Source organism: Tinamus guttatus, unplaced genomic scaffold (genome assembly GCF_059628265.1).
Source record: "Tinamus guttatus ecotype Peru unplaced genomic scaffold, ASM5962826v1 Tinamus_guttatus_pri_ptg000327l, whole genome shotgun sequence".
Classification (NCBI taxonomy): Eukaryota; Metazoa; Chordata; class Aves; order Tinamiformes; family Tinamidae; genus Tinamus; species Tinamus guttatus.
The window spans coordinates 2,400,823-2,421,092 of NW_028288861.1; the positions used below are offsets into that span (position 1 = coordinate 2,400,823).

The 20,270-nt window shown below is 34.8% G+C and overlaps 1 protein-coding gene across 3 annotated transcripts in view; it reads right to left on the reverse strand.

The window, feature by feature from the left end:
• Nucleotides 1–2,495: 2,495 nt before the first annotated feature.
• The window catches only part of STXBP6 (syntaxin binding protein 6), a 59,874-nt gene continuing 42,099 nt past the window's right edge, over nucleotides 2,496–20,270 (reverse strand). Inside the window, exons 3-5 of one of the 3 annotated variants that reach the window (XM_088529275.1) lie at nucleotides 19,485–19,563; nucleotides 5,469–5,626; nucleotides 2,496–3,463 (exon numbers count right to left, since the gene is read on the reverse strand). In XM_088529275.1, coding sequence (XP_088385401.1) covers nucleotides 3,440–3,463; nucleotides 5,469–5,626; nucleotides 19,485–19,563 — 261 coding nt within the window. In that variant the 3' untranslated portion in view covers nucleotides 2,496–3,439. Of the gene's footprint in view, nucleotides 3,464–5,468; nucleotides 5,627–19,484; nucleotides 19,651–20,270 lie in introns of all 3 variants that reach the window. The other 2 variants (XM_010216316.2, XM_088529276.1) reach the window with 2 other exon arrangements.

Here is a 20,270-nt window from a genome sequence, read left to right on the forward strand (position 1 = left end):
AAAAATTAGATCAACAGAAGAAAACAATAATTAGACAAAAATTATTTTATGGCATATCAAAAGCAAATTAACACAGAATATTCTGAACAGCACAACATTTAGAAAGACAACTTAAACTCTATATTAGCCATTGTCCAAAATCTGTTTTGACATGAAACCCTTCAAAGTATTTCCCATTATTTCTTTAAATATTGCACTGCATTCTTTCTAGAGGAAATTGTTATCATTCCGATGGAAGCTAATTTTTATTCAATTCTGTTAGAGTGAAATAGAAAAATGTTATTGATATAAACCCTTTATATATTTTGAAAATAATCCAAGGACAGTTTTCTTTGTTTCACAGTTAGAGTATTTAATGACAAAATCAGGGTTTCCAGTAAGACTTAACAGAGCAGGTCCCACTTTTTTTTCCCCCCAGAATGGCACAAATTTATTTCTACATTTTGAGAACTTCCAAGGAATTTGTTACAACAGATATCAGCAAGTATTACAATTGTGGCATATTATAGCAAACCTACCTACCTTTAAGATCACTTTTTAGAGAGCACGTTTGTTAATATTTCACATAATGCACAACTTTTGCTAGACACAAAAGTAGCCTTTTAAGACAGATTTTGCAGTACAGTAGTCTCAAGTCTAACAATGCATTTTTTTATTCTTTGCAGAACTTTAAAAAGATAAGGAAACTATTGATCTTGTTACAATTTACAAATACATTCTTTAATATGAAACACTAACCTGACTTATGCATATGTATGTTATGTACATGGATATCTAGTAATACTATGCTGTATACACTACAAGCTAAGTTCCAGAAGGAAATCACAATGCTGTAAGATTTACCTTTGGATAGATGTTAGTACACATCTTTGATTTTTTTCTAGAAAACACCGAGTCTTGTAGTCTAATGAATAGCAAGAAGAAAATAAAAACAAGTAAACTTGTTTTATTCATCCATATCCCTTGTTTACTCAAAATTCCTGTAGCATTTGGCTTTTGATGGTTGAAAAAAAGTCCTGAGTTACGATATGCAATACCTTAAACTCAAATAGGAAGATATGTAAAACCAATGTGGCAAAACTGTCAATGGGACTAAAAATGTTTTTAAGATAGTTGAGTCCACAAAAGGTCTGGAACTTAGCAGTGCAACTGTGAACTGGACTGGTCCAGCTGATATTAAAACATGTAAACACATGAAAATCTAGGCCTTTTTATCTGAATTTAGACAACTAATTCTTTCAAGGTTTACCTATCTGGAGTTTAGTTATTTCTCCTAAATTATTGACAATCTTAAAGGACCAGCTAGATGGCAGCAGTTCAAAGCCTGTTCTATCTTTCTCTCAACAGAATCATTTAGATGGGGTTAGCAGCAGAATCACAAATAATTCAGCCAAAAACTACTTAGAGCAGAAAAAGTGACAACAGAAGACAGTTCTGTGATCAAAAATGCACCTGAGTTCTAACACGCCTCTTTTTGTTTTCAAACAGACTAACGTTTTGTCTCTAGCAGAAATGTAGTTTCTAATAATAGACTTTTACTTCTAAATTTGCAAATATCCACATTCATTACAATAGTTCTCAGAAAGCTACTGACATTTCCAGGACAAGCATTAATCATAAGTAGATCGACTAATTGTTCAGCTTAAAAAACATTGTTCCCACTTGTAATGCGTAGGTGTCCAAATTCCTTTTCAGTTGTCAGTGCAGGTCGAAAAAATTGCTAAAGGTGACCCTGAAATGATTGTATGGTCCTACCTAGAGGAGAGATTTCCTCTTCCTCTCAATCCCAGTGTGAAATAAGAAAAAAATATTGGCACAAAATAATTTAAGTTACAGAAAAAAAAAAAAGCAAAATTTGAATGCACCACTCATGTTCCACTCAGTTCATGTATTTTGTTTCATTATTTTCCAAAAGCCAAGAATTATCTTACCATATAGATATTTCCATGAGAGATTTTCAGTTATTTCATCTTGCAGTAATTATTCTCAGTTACTACAAAAGATTTCATCTCTACTCCAAGCACAGCTCTGAGGATTTTATACTGTTTAAAGTGTCATTAATAATGCAAAAATCTTAAGTCTACAATGAAAATGAAAACTACAGTACATTCAGATAATGCCAGATCTCTGGCTCTTCGGTTAGATGAGGACAGAAAATTCTGAAGTGCATTGATTTTAAAGAGCACACATCTTTAAAAGACAAAGGCTGAAATTTCTACCAGAATTTCTGCAGAATTCTGTTTTAGCTTCCTTTTTTTTTTTTTTTTTTAAAGTGCAACTTCTCTGTTTTTTGTCTTCTTTCTTTTTTTTTTTTATTTACTTTTAGAAGTAAATAAGAATGAATGCTAAAAATATAGCTGACATGGAAGAATATAGCTGTCATGGAACAATAACCATCTTATTTTTGTAAGAGAAACATCCGTAGGCAAGTTCTCTTCTAGCAATAATATATATTGAAAACTAATACACTAAGACATGCTTTTTCAAAATCCCAGTTTAAAATATCAGGACTAGCTAATAAAAGTCAGCTCATTTTCACCAGATAAATTTCTGAATTCTTCCTCCAAAATATTCTTACTGTAGAATTTATGCAGAACAGGTGACTCAAAATATGGTGCATTTTCATTTGTATAGGCTTTTAAAAGGCAGAGAATCACAGGTAAAAAGAAAATGAAATGTGTTTTTCTTTAATTAGATTGCTAAATTCTAGATTGAGTTGAGGTACAACTATGCGCACACAGATGTAAAATTCACATTTTCCCAGAACTTAAGCATACATTCTCTAAGTTTCTTTATACAATTCAAATAATCTGTCTGAAAGATAAAACATAAATATTCAAAATGCAGCAGAGTAACAGATTCCCCTATGTAATTCGGATATCCCTTACTGAAGGCTGGTAATGGCACATGAAAAACTTCCTACATTTGGAAGAAGAAATATCGCTTTCTTTCTCCCATAACAAAACAGTCTATTCTCCACTACACTTATGACCTCAGATGTTTCATTCCAACACTGGCATTCTGCTAACGCCAGAGGAAATGAAAAGAGCATAACCCTTCTTTGGATTTTATTTCCACAGCCAGTTAATTTTTTTTTCCTGTACAATACCAGGAAAAAGTACAGGGGAAGACTATGCCTAGTTTAATACTGATCAACCTATCATTTGGTCCAGCTTTCCCTGGTTGCTTTAGCTCCTGTAATACCTGAAATACAGGCTGGAAGTACTACTGCAGAATTGTGTAGCAATCTTACAAAAAATGAACAAAAATAAACCTAACAGGTAAAAAATACAATATTTTTTTCTGGCACAGAAACTGAAATAACTTATCTCCACTGAACTGGAAGGAAAAAGCTCGTGGAAGCCTGGATTCTCCTGTAAAAACTGGTGAACCTAGCTTTTCAGTTCCTCTTGGGTGGATTTTGACTTTGGGCAGCATCTCAACATTTGTGTTTCATGGCAAGCTGAGAAAGGAGAGAAAAAAAAAAAAAGAGAATTAGAAATACATCACATGTAACTACAGCTAAGCCAAGTTAATGCATCTACTCAGGATCATAAGAGTTCTGAAACTGAATTATCTAAAAGGTACCTGAAATAGGGAACTTCTTTGGAGACAGAATTTCTCTTTGCTATAATGGATATGCAAAGTCTCCCTTTGCTACGTGATATATATATTTACAATATATATTGAAGGTATCTGAAATATAGTCATTGGCAATAACTAACACAAAAGTGTTCTTTTTTTCATCTCATCTTCCCCATCTCCATTTTCTTCCCTTTAGTTAAACTGTAAGCTTTTATTTATCGAAGTCTGGGATTTCTTTTACTAATCTTTTGCCATCCAAAATAGCCTACTGCAGCAAATGAGAACTGCATACTTCAAGGAGGCCCCAGGCAGGAATACCAAAAATAGCAGAAACGAGGCAAGACACCATATATTCTCACTGCTAATTAGAATAATACTAATTTGATATTAATCTCCCCCAAACTGTTGTATTTCTTAGTTTAGCATGAGCGAGCACTGTGCTAGATAGATGAACATGACTGAGCTTTATCTCATGCTTTTTTATCAGTAGGGTGCAAATACACGGAACATTGGGATACATCTGCAGCCCTTTATCTTACATATGGTCTTGTCTCTTCTCCGGAGAGGAGTCTCTAGGACTTGATGTAATAAAATTACAATATCTTAAATTATTTACTGACACCACTGTTCATTTTTGCTGCAAGAGCATTTCTGAAATTTTATTTGGTAGCTGGCTTATAAAAAACTTAATCACACATAGGAATTCACCTTTGCCTTCTACAGTCAAATCACAACCTTTTTTCCCCACACACAAAAAAATCCCCGGGATTTCTGTTATAGGAAGATGAGGAACAACACTCCCAACACCTACACTACCTTAAGTTCTAATGGGGGTAATCTACACTGCATTTTGAGGTATCTATCCAAAAACACAGGACATATGAATTTGCAGGGAGAGAAAACACATGATTATTTTCAAATCAGCTGTAGATCAGATCAGGGTAACAGTGCATTAATCTCGATGCCAATCAGAGCCAAATGTTTCTAATATGCTTTTAGGGGGGTGTGGTTCCATGAAATTTATTACGAAATGCAGTTATCCGGAAGAGAAGCACATTTACAAGTGAATTTTACATGAAAATTGCAAAATATGAGTTTTTAAAGGAAAGGAATTATGAATTGAATACAGCTACTGCCAGGCTGATTCAGGAATGCATAAAACCTACTAAAGGGATTTGCTGCCAAAACATAATCAAATTGATCTAATTTTTTTTTTAATTTGTTTTCCATTAGCTAGATATTCACGTGTGGTGGAAATAACACACATTTGCCTTCATTTCAGGAACTCTTATATTATTTCAGTTCAAACTGAAAGGAAAAATAACAGCAAGAGTGTTTCCTGTTAAGATAAAAGATATATATTTATTGTTATTTTTTCTCACAGATTTACACTTTAACAGAAATTCAACAAGTACAGCAGTGTAGCTGAGGCCTGACTAGCTGCAAGGCTGTATATTGCACTTCTTTCTAGTGTAGTGGGATGATGAGTTTATTTGATTAGAAAGTAAATCAACGTTAATAAAGCCTGCTGACTTGCAAATGAATCCTAAGCCGATTTTGAATTGCTACACATGTCAGGAACTCACATACACAACTTACTTGTAACTGCCCTTTAAACACGTGCTTTAGAAAGGTACAGAAAAGTAACTACCTTTTTTACTACCCATACAAATGAAGTGCAAATGCAATCAATCTATGAACTGGAGATGTTATACAACATAAGTTATAAACCAAAAAAGAGGCAAATGAGGAACAGCTACCAGGGAAAGCGCAGGCTGCCTGTAAAGAGTGCCTGAGAGCAATTCTTCCTAGCGCTTATTCCCTTCAGAGCGAAGCACGGTACAGCCTGACCTACGGAGAGCCTTGCCCCACCAAAGCGTTACCTTGTGTGCAGTTTCTGCAAACTGCTGAGCGCTGTTTTTGAGCTCCTCTGACTTCTCTTCGGCTCGGCCTAACCTTTCGCCACGCTCGTTCAAAGCCTGGCTTGCCTTCTGCACCGCACTCGTCACGCTGTCCGCTGCCGAGTGGAGAATGCTGTTACCTGCAACGGCGGGAGAGACCGCTGGGACCCGCGGACAGAGCTTCCATTGCACTAGCAGCAACCATTTTCATTCATAGTGTTCTGAAGTTAATGTGTTATCCAACAGTTTGGAAGTTAATGTGTTATCCAACAGTTTGGAAGTTAATGTGTTATCCAACAGTTTGGAAGTTAATGTGTTATCCAACAGTTTGGAAGTTAATGTGTTATCCAACAGTTTATCTAGCTACATTTGGGGTAATGGAGCATGCTACTGTCTTCCCTCTCAATATTATTAACAGGTTGTAAGGAAGGACAGTATTGCAACATAATGCTCAGAAAATAAGGGAGCATTGGATAGGTGTTATTAGCATAGTGTCATCTTCTGAATCATAGAATCATTAAGGTTGGAAGGGAGCTCTAGAAATCATCTAGTCCAACCCCCTGCACACGCAGGGTCATCTACATAATAAAACAAATTACATTCTCAGTGAATTTTGCTGGTAAAGTTATAAACTAGTTTAACACAAAGCTGAACTGAGCACGACCCCGGTCTTCCTTTATTTGTTGTTCTTACTGGCATGCAAAGACGAATGAAAATATACACATTGCTTTTACTGTTAATTTTAAAGAAATAATAAAAGAAAAGAAAAAGAAAAAAGAAGTCTACCTTTTTTCATATTCTGAGGTAAAAAAAAACAAATCCCAAACTTTAATTTGATGGTTGATTTTTTAACAGTTCCTTAATGCAAAACAAGAACAAAAGACCCATTCAGGCTGTTTTTACAGTTAATAGTTCTTTCCTTGGATACTGCAAACAAATAATAGAGAATGAAACCAAAGTTAGCTCCAAGTAGCCTACAGAACAAAGCCACACGGGCAGGAGCTACCCTTACACACACATGCATGAATTCAAGATTAAAAAAAAAAAAAAAAAAAAACTAAAAAAAAAAAAACTACCAACTTCTTCTCAACAACTAGTATCAAACTACAGAGCTGGGCACCAGGGCGAGGATCTAAGAACCTACTTATATCTTGTATTAACTCACACAGAATGAGTCCACATAAGACATACCAAAGAATGCCTGATTTCATTGACACCAATAGTGTTACACTTCTCCCATTAGTGGAATGTATAGGATGCGAGACACCTACAGAATTTTGTTGTTGTCTGGAATGGAGGACTGCATTTATATTTTCCACATAAGTATTTTTAGCAGAGAAGAATGGACTTTAACACTGAAATCCATGCTTTTGTAGTCTACTGAATTCCATCTGTATTTGCAGAGGACTTGATATGGCTATGCCTAGTCCTTATAGTAGCATCCCTGCAAGCATATGTGCACCTGCTTGTACTAGATGTATTGGAGATGTACTTTTATTCCTATGGAAAAAGAAAGTAACATTTTTTCCTGCAGAATGTTTAAGCTACTCTTCAGGAAATAACCATTGTTATTCAAAATCTCCAAAACTACTTCCGTGACTGAATTATAGAAGTGCCTGAAATACATCCATCCTATCCCTTGCCATCAAGTGATAACCATCTTTAACTTTCCTCTTTTGTTTCCATGAAGAGTTTGATGTTACATATTCTGTCCATTTGTGAAATAATTTTCCAAGTTTCAATTAAGGGCAAGCACGCAGCATTTTCTGTCTGAGAGTATCTGTTTATCACAGGCTACGTGAAGGAAACACTACCAGATAACATGGGGGAAATACATATTTATATTGTGTTCAAGTATTACATTGCTATTAATGCTAGTATCAGCGAAACGTGTATGTTTGGGGCTATTTCAGTCTGAAATAAAACACATCAAAAAGGATGATGAGCTTGGTTCAGTGTCTTTCATTAGTTTAATTTTGTTTTGATGAAAACATACCAGTAATTTATTTCCAATAAATTTACCCAAGCAAGTGGCTTAACAACTGGTTGCTATTACAGCTTCTCCTGTGGTACTTTTGTGTTATTATCTGAAGTTGTCTGCCCAGAGAAAATCAATATTCACACTTCCAAATCAATTCAAACTGCTTAGCAGCAGCTGAGTCATTTTAGTTTATTTTTATAGTGAAATATAGACTCTTGGAATTAAACTGCCCTTTCCCCTTAGAAAATTAAATTAATGATCTGTATAATAATGCACAATGTGTCAGAATCCAAAGCAGCAAAAACAGTGGAAGAGCATCAGCGATCCTAAAGCTTTACTTGATAAGGGACACCAAACCTGAAGTAACAAGGCCTTGCAGAAGGCTCCTTCCAGGCTCATTTTTAACTTTTTGGTTAACATTCTTAACACAGCATACAGAGACTGCCATACACAAGAATACACAGAGACTGCCATAAATCAGGGACCAAGCTACTAGATAAATAAATTAATTGATCTCCAGAGAGATAATTGTTGCTCGTTTGAATGATCTGTTTTAACATACTTTCATAAAGGTTCATCACATTCTCTATTAGCTATGTCAAAAACACTTCAGTTCAACCCAGGGCTTTATCCGTACATCAGTGTTAAGACTTTACAGTGACTGATTTGTAAACACAGGCATTTGACTTTTAATTGTGTATATATTAACATAGCATTTAGCAACTCCCTGCTGCTGAGAAGCAAATTAATGTAATTAGCTATGAAAGTTAACGAGTTCTGCTTAACACATTTTTTTTAAAGGATATATTTATGGTTCCCCTTGAAATGCATAAAAACTGGACTTGTGTCACTGAATAAAGCAGGGTTAAACGCATGACCATCAGTTGAAATTCATCAGCAAAACCACCTATATCACAGCACATGTATTCTACATGTCTACACATACTATTCACGCTTAGATATACTGGTTCACTTTTAGTGAAAAGTTCAATAGATGTCAGGAAACAAGAATTGCGAACAAAAAATGCCTTTTTTTCTTGACTTCCATGCTTTTTTTACTGCATGTACTTTATTACTTCAGAGTCAAATGAACTGCACAATTAAAATATTAAAAAAAGCTAAAGGCCTCAAAAGAGAGGAGGAAGGTGTAGAATTATTAAGAATGAGCAGTTCCTTGAGAAAAGGGAAGCACTGCAGAGATGCTTTATAAAGTGGGAAAATGCTCTGAAAAAGTAAATAAAACTGTGCAGTATAGCATTATTTCTCCTCCTAAGTTGCGTCAAAACATTTATTGCAAAAACAGCTTAAGATTACGAAAGACAAATATTGAAAGCAGTAAAAAAAGAGAGACTAATGTTCTATGTTTCTTGTAAAACAGTAGCAAAAGAGACTTTAAGAGTTTTTCTGTTCTATTTCTAGTCACAGCTAGGTTTTAATACTGCTTGACAGTTTATCTATTGCATCCTTAAGCGGAACCACAGTGAGAACGTAGCTTCAGAAGGAACTTTTGAAAGTGAATCAGTGAATCGCCCTTCTTTTTGATTTCCATTTTATACTAATGAGGCTCCTTGTAACTTACAGAAGAGGTCACTTAAATTCTTTGCTTAGTTATAAGCAGCTTTATAATCCCTTACTAGCAAGTTAACTCAATATTGGGAAAACTTTCAGGATAAGCAGTAATTTTAGGTCAAGCTTGTGTGTTTTTTTTTTTTTATCTACCTATTCTTAACGCACCTCAGACGCACCACACAGAATCATCATTTTTCCATTCATTAAGTCTGTATTTTCCCAGGTCCACTAAAATGATGCTGTAGGAGACAATAAGGAACACTTTGCCAAAGCCAAGGAAAATAATAACAGCTCGACCTTCGTCCCGTGAGCCAGGCACTTCATCGCGGAAGGCAAATCTGTTCTACCTGTGGAATTTCTCCTCTATATAGGCAGCTAGAAAACAACTTTCACAAGGATTTGCTCCATAGCCTTCCTGAGGAAGCATGGACTGCCCTGCTGTCCTCCTCCCACCTTTGAAAGGCAGCAGGGTGCAATGCCACCGACCAGCTCCCTCAGCAACTTCACAACTGCTCCTGCTCCTCCTTTGCGACAGATATACTACTGCCTTCCCCACCACAGGCATCTATTCAATTATCTGTAATAAGAGCTCAGTAAAACAAAAGCTAAAGAACCCTTCTACTTTCTTAATATATTTTATCCAAAACAGATTAATTTTGTAATTCAAACTTGATTAGATATTTAATTAGTCTGAATGATTAATCTGAATTTCATTAAACAAGGGAAAATGTAATTTAAGACAATCAGTAATTAAAGTTTTTAAGGACAGAATTATTACTGGGTTCTTTCCATTATTAAATACTGAAGCTTCTCTATGTATGCAAATAGAATCCAAACCCAGGAGAGCACCACTTAATCTTCAACCTACACACAATATGACTTCTAGTACTGGATTTGGTTTTAGTTGTCAATCTCAAACAACAGTTTTCAAAATCCAAGTTTGATAAAAATTACTGTTGTCATGTGCCTGTTTCAAGATTTTATTTCTGTACGCGTTTATATATATTTGCTTGATGCTAACATTGGTTTACCATTTCCTCTAACTGTTCTGAGGACTTCCTCAAAAATCTACAAGTGTGACAGCTCTTTCCAGAATGAGACGTCTTCTACCTAATGTGCGCTGGTCACTGAAGGGCTGCTAATTTAGCATTCCTGTTTCTATTAGGTTAGAGGCAGAGATGAACATTTCCAAGTAGCTGTAAATGAAGGGAAAGGAACCCTCCAGTGTGGGCCAGCTAGTGCATGGGCACTTAGGAGCAACTGTGCTCATTCCAGCTACATATTTCCAGCAGCATCTGCAGAGCTTGGATGTAACTGAGCTCCACGTTCATCTGCCCATTATTAATGATTCATTTTCACTTTAATGAAGATATCTGCAGTTGCAAGTTAGATAGAAGCCAGATATTTGATCTTCAGACAACCATGCTTAACCTGTGGAATACTGCATCTAAAATTTTTATTTCTTCCCTTCCCTTACTGACTTCAGTCAGATTGAGAGATACTAACAACGACAATTAAGTTACTTCTATTTCTTACATACTTTACTCATCTATCATATGTGTAAGAAGCACAACAATTCTTTGAAATTCACAGTAAAAGTCAGAACAGTAAATTGATTGGAGGAGGACAACGAGGCTGATTCAGGCTGTGTAAAACCAGAATTGGGATTGCTTAAGAAAGATTTATGTATGTCACAAGTCTGGAAAAAATGCTTAGAATGAAACATATCTTTCCTAGTACAATCGCTTTTTCTTAGCAATTTATATATCAATTATATCTGAATGAATCTTATTTAAATCTGAGAGATGTGAATTTTTACCTCGATTTGCCTCATATCTTACATGAATACTCACGATACTTAAAAGCTCTAGCCAGCCAGGCAAAAAAAATCACTATAGTACAAGCATTTGTTCAGAGAAGAAAGGAAGGAAGATATGGAATTTCTACTTTTTCCTCTTCCAGAGAGGCACTTAGCCTGCAGTCTGATTACAGAGGGAAAGCTCAGGTTTTGCTCTCCCGATGACCTAGAAATGATATTTATTTATTTAATTTTTGAGTATTACATTTTGGAGCCAAACGAACCCTCCAAAGCATCTCTGCTGCTGAACAGCTCTTCCTTTTTTTTCCCTCCTTCACTCCCCCCAGTTCCAAGAACTTCTGGAACAGCAGATTATAGTTTAACTGGTGTTGTTTGCATCATCTTTATACAGGTTTATCTCAGACTCTTCCAACATTTACGTACTATGTTCCATTTCACTTTTGGGAAAATCTTGCACCTGAGAAGGTCACCCATGATCTACTTCGAGGTAGTCTGCACTGCAAGAACATGTATCAAAGAAAAAGCAATCCTGAATTTTTGGCCACAGTAGCAAGAGTTTTCTGTATAATGAATTCTAAAACACCAAGCTTACAGGAAGGCAAAACTTAGGCCATGGTCATGCAGAAAAAAATAAACTGCTCATGTACTACAAATGTTACAAATTAAAACATAATGTGTGTACAATCAGAAATAAGGCTAATAATAATGAGACTAGCCAAAACAACACAAAGTCTTCCATGCATTCTTACATCAATAGGAAAACTAAAAGCTGATGGACACACTAAAATCCTTCACAAGACCTTTGTTATTATGGTAGAATAAGTTAAAAACAAACAAACAAAAAAACCCCCAACAACAACCAAAAAACCTTGCTGTGAAGCCCAGGTGGTGGGGATATATACAGTGGTTACGATGTAAGGATGGCACTAAGTTTGGAACACTTTTTGCAAAGGAAACACTGATAGAATACAGCCACAAGATAGTCTGCACTTCATATATGCTTTAACGTGCAACAATATATTTTTATTGCCTTATTCATGACTTTGAATGGAAGTGTATATGAAAAAACCTGACATGTAGGATTTGACGCAGGTGAATGACTAGTGACTCCAGAGAGAGATCGAGACCTATTCTGACTGAAGCAGGAAAGAATCAAAAAACAATCAGAAAAGCAAAGATACCTCTGAAACTGTGCTCTGTCTCGTTAGCACCAGATGGCTCTGAGCAACGCACCTCAAATGACATTTTGGCACTTTCCAACAAGATGACTGGAGCACTGGCCTTTCAACAGCAACTGATATATAAAGCTTCATTTGAGTTGCCTTGTCTCAAATAACCTAAAAAATTACAAAAATTCCATCTCAAAGACTTAAATAGTTCATGTATATTAAAAAATAGGCTTGAATTCACAGGAACACGTCTCCAACAGAAGTTTTCAAAGCACTTATATTCAGTTACTACTTGTATCTTCTCTTTCCCGACAAGGAAAGGTAGCTGTATTAAGTAAAGTAACAGTAATCTAAAGAGGAAACTAAAAAGCTTTTTCTGGATTGCAGGAACACTAAGGCAGAATTTTAGACTTTTTTAAAAAAATGGTTGAACCTTCAGATGGCAGAGATTTTCTTCTTGAAGAGTCTATTTGGCTACCAAATACTACAAAATTGGTATCAATACTACAATACTATCAACACAGTACCATTATTTCTAATTATGTTCAAAATAAATAACTATTACACCTCATGGGCAAAACACACCTCAGTAGTTCTCAGTTAAGACTTACAGAAACAAGAGCTGAATAAGATACTGACTCATAAGATACCGGTTCTACTAAGAAGCCAAGAAATATATTAACTTCTTGTCAGCTAAATTGTCAGCAATTTCCTTTAAGGAAGCACAGCAAATTGACTCCTTGTAGGGAGCGTTTCAAAGATACTGAGAAATTCATTGGCCTCTATGCTAAATTTATTTTTACAAGTTACTCACTTTCACTTCTTTTCTTCACAAAACCTTTTTTTTTCCCCCCAAGGAGAACTTTCTTATGCACCAAAACCAACACTAACCCCTTGAGCCACAAACAACAACACATTCCATTTAAATGCAACTTCCAGGAAAATATTTATGCAGATGCATACACACAGTGAAAGAAAATATGCACAAGCATACAGCTTAAAGATGTTAGAACGTACCACAGTTACAACAGCAGCTCAGCACAAATGCATTACATACCAATTCTATGTTATTTAAAAAGAGAAAGAGAATGGCAAGTAAGTTAATAGACCTGCCAAATCGGATCAGACTAGGGGCCAATCTACTCCTGTATCTAGCAGCATGCATCACCACCTTGTTAAAGGAATGTAGTATTGCAATAGGCAAGCTGAAATAACTAACAACACGCTAATCGAACATCTTCTAAACCTTAAAAATTACTGGTTTCATTATTGATGAAAAGGAGAAAAAAAACGCATAATAGACTACTCTCAAATTTTGCTAATTAAAAATATTATGATTCCTTATAGTCAAAAATATACACAGTTAAGTATTAAATGATTTCCTATCAGCAGTACATTAAAGCAATGCCTTTTGCAATCCAAGCATATTTTCAGATTTGTTTCTTCCTAGCTTTGATATTTTTGTCTTGTTTTTATGATTAATAAATGTCCCTTAAAAGAGGATGAAATATTAGCTCTCTCTTTCAGGCCAATTACATTCACACACTTTATTTCCTTTTAGTGTTTCTCCTTACCATATAGTTCTGATGATTTTCAGCCTATAAGATATAGCAGCATTAGGGCTTAAAGTTTAGACAAAATTGCAGACATTAGAAATAAACAATTAAAATACAAAAAAATAAACTAAACAAAATGAAGACTAAGAGTCAATCTCACAGGTCATTTACATAATTCAGAAAATTCATTTTCTATACTTCATCTACTTAGTGATGTTTTTCAATGTTGTAATTGATGTTAGGATAGGTCTTCAACTGTATTTTGCTGATAAGCTATCAGTACAATAATCAACACAATCAATTCTTTATCAACATATTTTTTAAACCCTACAAACTGAGCAATTTACTTTAAATTTGAAACGTTTAAACACGAACCTGACAGGTACTTCAGTTGTACGAATAAATGCCACAAACTATTACCAGAAGCTTCTAAAATGAGACAATATCACAAAAACACCAACATCTGTTATGGCTTTCTAAACATCCAGACATGATAATCTGATACAAAACTTGTGCCCTAAAACTGGTAACTGGGATAATCTTGAATTCCTCTGACTTTTTCTAAAGGAGAAGGGAGAAAGGTCTACAAAAATATATTCCTTACTGATTTCTGAATATAATCTCGGTATTTTATAGATTAAAAAGAAATCAAACCTCATCTGCAATGATTAATGTCCCTTTTGATTTTAGGTACTCCTACAGTATACTCTTGTAAAAGTCGTATCTTCTTGCTCATTCACAGTTTTAGAAAGCTATTTTAGAGCTTTGATTGTATGCAATATTTCTACAGAACAAGCACTCAAATATTCATACCATCTAAATCTCGACACACTGCTTCTGTGTTAAGATAACCAAGACACTTTCCGCTAAATAAAAATGGTAAAGCTGAATGAATCTTGACTTGAATACACAGGGGAGAAAAGAAGGCACTTAAAATGGTTTTTGGCAGGAAAAAATCCATTTCTAATTTCATTCTGTAATGTGACAGTGATCTTAATTATTTCAAAGGAAAAAAAAATTTTTGGTTATAAATTGGCAAGAAATAAATCAACAAAATGCAAAGAAGTTTTCTCTATGGAAACTACAAAATAAGATTTATGTCATTAACTTTAAAATGGCAACATATCAAAATGAAGTGATACAGTACAGTCATCTGCATGAGAATTAACTTCCAATTAAACCATTTCAAGAATACACTCAACTGAGTGAGTGAAAGATAGGTAAAAATAACGAGCATTAGAAATATAAAAAGAAAAGCTAAAATCTGTTGTCTTTCTCTCCATCTTAATTCCAAGGTAAATTTTCATTCACTCAGTAAGATGTTTGCCTTTATATATATTTGAAAGAAAGATGCGATTTTTGACTTTCCAAAACGTTCTAAAAAAGCTGAACGTAAACTGGATTTTCCATATTGAAAATCCATCTTCAAATAAGCCCAGAAAATTATTGAAAACTCTATGAATGAATGTTTCTAGACAGTTTTTGGCTAAGATGAGCCAATACCTGATGAACCACCCTCACATTACCACTCTCACACTGGCAATGTATTCTTGGAAGAGAAAGGATGATCTATCAGCAACTCCTGCCAACTCTTTGGGAGAACAGGTTTTGTAGGCAAAGTAACATTTCTGCATACTCCTAAGACTATTTTAATTAAAGTGGCAGAATGATTCTTAAAACTAAAGTGTAAAGCACAAAACAAAGTTATAAGAAAATCATCATCATCCTGCAACTTGAGCTCTTGGTTCCTCTTCCAGAATTATGCATTTCTAGCATGCATCCAAAGGTGGCAGCAACTCTCTATTCATAAAGGCCCCACACTCTTGTTTAAGGGGTGCGAGACACTATCACAGGGATCTATCCAGAAATAGGAAGGTCAAGTCCTCAGCTCAAATGTTATGTGAAGAATTAGTCTGGGCTTGACTATATCTATATACTTGATCTATCTATACTTGATCTGCAGGTGGCAGAAATTTTCCGCTCACCTCCAACTGCCGGGCTAGCATATAGCTGCAGCCCTGCTGTGCCATAAACAACACGTGAAAGGCAGGCTGTTCCACAATCAGGAGGGGATATCCCAGCAAGTTTATCAAAAGCTAGTTGTTTTAGATGTGGCTTCACGATTAATAGCGGTAATACAGAAACTGACAAAGAACAATAATACAAAAAGAAAGAAATTAAAACATATATTTACTGATAGACATTTACAACAATTTTATCCTGTATTGGACTGAACATAAATGAAAACAGAAGCCAAATCTGTGTCCCTTTTTCCATGATTTTATTTCAGGTTGAATTTTGTGCATACTAGAGCAAAGATCTCTATTTCTAGAGAGGATAATGCATCCTTTTCTTTGATAAAAGGTTCATATGTGAGCTGAAATATTTGCTTTTTGGAAGATGATAGGAAGATTTCTATTAATGTCAGCATAAGTGGATTAAATAAGGTTGACATCAGATAAAGAAAACTGCATCCCTTCACTCAAAACCCACATATTTTCCCAAGATTATTGTAAACAGTTTAAAACAACAGTTTCCTCCCACATTCTTAACAGCTCTTTACTACCAACTAAAATAATCACATATAACTGCATAAACACAAATTCACTTACAGATAAATCTGACTGAAATTGCTAGCTTTTACTTCTAACAATGTAAGATTATGTAAGAATTATTATTATTATAATTATGCTCTCTTCAACTGTAATATTACAAGCCCACACAAGTTCTTTTGCTACTCCAGCCACACAGACAGTACACTGACTACAGCTACTAGGAGATACAGGCTATCATACACTAAATTACAAGGAACCTATAAACAGAACAGATTTTAAAATTTAATGTACAACCACATATATAAAAAAAGATGAAAATCAAAATAATAAAGAAACCTATAAAATTACTCCATATCAAAATCCTTAAACAAAAAGAGTACAAGCAAACCCTTATTTCGGAAGATCTTTTGCCAAACAAGTATACTGCTGTATTTCTTAATTCTGAAGCAAAAAGTGGAGAATTTTGTTCTCAATCAATACATAATAAGCAGAAAAGGTCTCTCCTGTGTGATGCCTCCAGGTGAAGCTGAAAAATTAGTGCCCTCGGAGACTTCTTTGGAATACCTGAGACTGATGTGCTGGGTCTATTTCAATGACAGCCACAAATTTATTGGAAATTTAATAAAATAAATACAATGAAGCTTTCATAGAAAGCAGCTGAGCTTTACATGATAGGTAAAGGATTCATTTCAATATTAGCCGCCTACTTTCTATTTTATTAATGACCTCCTAAATCCAGGAAAGCTATCAGCAGATGAATCCCCAGGAAGGAAATAAAGTCACTATAATCAGCAGATGAGCTAAAGGTAGAAGTCCGTATTTCACCTACAACAACATAAACTACTAATTCATTATATTTCAGGGAAATTCTTGATAACTTTTATGTCACAGATCTTCATAGTCTCTGTTTCCAAACATATCCTACATTTTTCCCTATATTTGATTATACTTATGTTAAAGCTTGCAAAGAGAATATTTTCCGCAACTAGCTATCTACATACTTCTGTTCTTGGCATTAATGAACTAACAGAAAAAAAAAAAACCTATATGGTTTCATACAACTTTGATGGGAACAAAGTTATTTTTTTCTTTTGAAAAAAAAAATCAACAAAACAAAAACTTTCCAAACTTTAGATGAGATCATACTAGGAGAGAAGGGACTTTGAAATGCAAATCATCATTTTCTGCTGCTTATGGGCAATGGATGCTACGTCCAGAGCTAAACGCATGGAAGGAGATACTGGAAGAACATGAGGTGGTGCTTGATGGCCAAATGCTGAAGCTTTACTGCTGCAAATTCTGCATACTCAGACCACAATTTCAAGCTGCAACTGTGGTGCCAGGGCACCTGAACACAGAATGGCTTGAAGAATCGAGTATCATATATATTACAGAATATATGCGCTGCATACAGCGGCGTTTCTGTCAGGTGTTTGAATAGCATCAATGAGTGATCAAAATAGCTTTGCCAGCATGTACTGTCGAACACTGCTTGGATCTCTGTCACTTTTTCACTTTTTCTGACATCTTCATTCATTTAATCTTGGCCACTGCCAAAAAATATTACACCATTATTCACTAACCAATCTGTGTTCAGTAATTATTTTTTCCCCAATGGGACAACTATTGAGGATGTTTAAAAATCTACTAAATGCCTTAGACAATGCCTGGAATTCTGGTAGAGAAAAACCTGTAAAAGGTCTTGGAAGACTTGCGTTTCAGCAAGTTCTGGAAACAATAATAAAAAGAATATGTGTCACCAAACTCTTGAGAAAAAAAAAAAAAAAAAAAAAAAAAGATCAGTGTCCCTTCCAATCCATATATAGACCAAGAAGCATAATCTGGTGACTGCAATGGTGTTACAAATACCAGATCAATTTATTCTGTTAATATATTCCTCATGGCTTTACTCAGAAAACTTTGCCTATTTCCTAGGTGAAATTATTACATACTCATTTTTGGTATTAATAAAATATCAACTGATCGAGTGACATTATCATGATGCTGATACTGCGTTAACAATATCAATTATAAGGTTATATAGTCTTTTATGAAAGGAAGTATGAAAGGTAACCAACATAACCTGAAATATTTGTTGTCATTAGAAGTGACATGAATAAACTAACATCACTTTTGGGAAAAAAAAGAAAAAAAAAAAATCACTTTGCAAGGCTAAAAAAGACCTTGACTAGGAAAGAGGAGGAAGGCAGAAAATGGGGAAAAAGCAGATACCCTGTTGAACTTAAAAATCTTATTCTGTTTTTTTTTTTTTTTTTTTTTTTTTTTTTTTTTTCAAACCATCATATTCAAAGTATTTGTGAAAAAGATACATATGTCTCAAAATTTTTATCAACTTTATGATATTTCCTTGATATAGAAATTCCTATTTTATACACAGATAATTCTTGAAATATACTACTTCAATAAGATTGAGACATTAGCTTGTTGCTGATAAAATAGCTGTAGTATCAATAACGATTGGCTCTTTTTGTGGTGGTGGTATTTGTCTATGCAGGGAGGGAGAGCATCAATGCTTGCTCAATAGGAAAGACCAAAATCAGTGGAGAATGAAAGGTAAAAATACACATACTATTTACGTGCTATACTTTTCAGAGAAAATAAAATAAAAACACGGGATCAGACAGGAAAGCTTTTTCCAGGGAAAATATTACGCTTAACTTATTAGACTGTTACAGCTATTCCATCTCTCAGCTGAATGACTGCTCATTCCTGTGACCAACCACGCTCATTCCCTTGAGCAAGCAGTTCTTTATATTTTTAATATAAATGCTTAATACAAGCATCCAGTAATGGGCTCAGAAATAAGCTGTCTACAGCAACTTCACTTTTTTCCTCCTCTGTACAAACACTAAGCGATTTCAGTTGCACTATATATACACACATATATGCGTATATAGGTGCATAATGTATGCTTCAACATATATCGACATATAATATGCAAAAGACAGATTTATAAGCTGAAAACTAATAGCAGTATTAACCAAAACATAAGACTGTGTATACTGTGTCACATCAAAGAACAAAATCAGTCTCCTACTTCTGACAGAAGTCAAAGTTGTCTATGGAAGAACACTGAGAAAATCGAGCACTAACACTTTCCTCAAATATTTTTCTCAGTCTCAGACAATTTACATTAAGTGAATATATGAACCACATCAAAGATCCCCACAGAATCCCACTGGTGATTTCATTCCTTTAAAAAGTTCTTTCCTAAAGAAGTGTGTCCTTGGATATACAATAAAAGTTATGTATGTACACACCTCCACATGTGTGGGAATCATCCCTCCATGGCCAACTGCACAAAGCATTGCAGCTTTATTTGACTTACCTCCCATAATTTTAGACTGACAATTGATAAATTCTGGCTTCTTGTCTGTAAGGTACCGCTGACAAGTGTGATGAAGAACCTGAAAGAATGTGCATTTTTCTGAGGCTGTGCTTGCTACCCATTGGTCAAAGGCATTTTCAAATAGTAAATCGAATTCTGGGGAATCCTGGAAGAAAACAAAACAAGACCAAAACTAGCATTCTAGTTTTATAAGTCATTTGAAGAAAGACCTAGAAAGACCTATTATTTTTCAAGGATTTTTGAAAAAAGTTCGAGATTACCCTGCAATAATTCTTCCTCTGTGGATTTTTTGATGGAAATTAGAGAGGAAAATTCTTATTTTTCTCAGATTTTTTTTTTTAATGAGAAATATTCAGCTCCACTGTGGAAAAAGAAACTCTAAACTTAAAACATGAATATTTTTGCCAAAAATTTAAAAAAATAGTTTAAAATTGGAATCTTATAAGAACACCTTGTTAGCTATTGCTAACTTTGTCCCTTCTACAACGGATTTTCTTTTCAGCCCATCAAAGCCTCTCAACACTTCCATGCTATCATACAGGTTCTGCTCTGGATACTCACCCAGAATAAGTGAAACCCAGAATCCTGTATATGTCTCATGGTAACATGAGCAACAAAAGCACTTCTAGAACAAAGTAACCCTGGTCCTGTATCCTGCATCAATCAAGAGACACACACACAATGCAAGTATTATTTGTATGGGTAGAAAATGCAGAAGGATCCAAGGAGAGGACTGTCCCCAAAAGATGCAAGGTTTACTGTGTG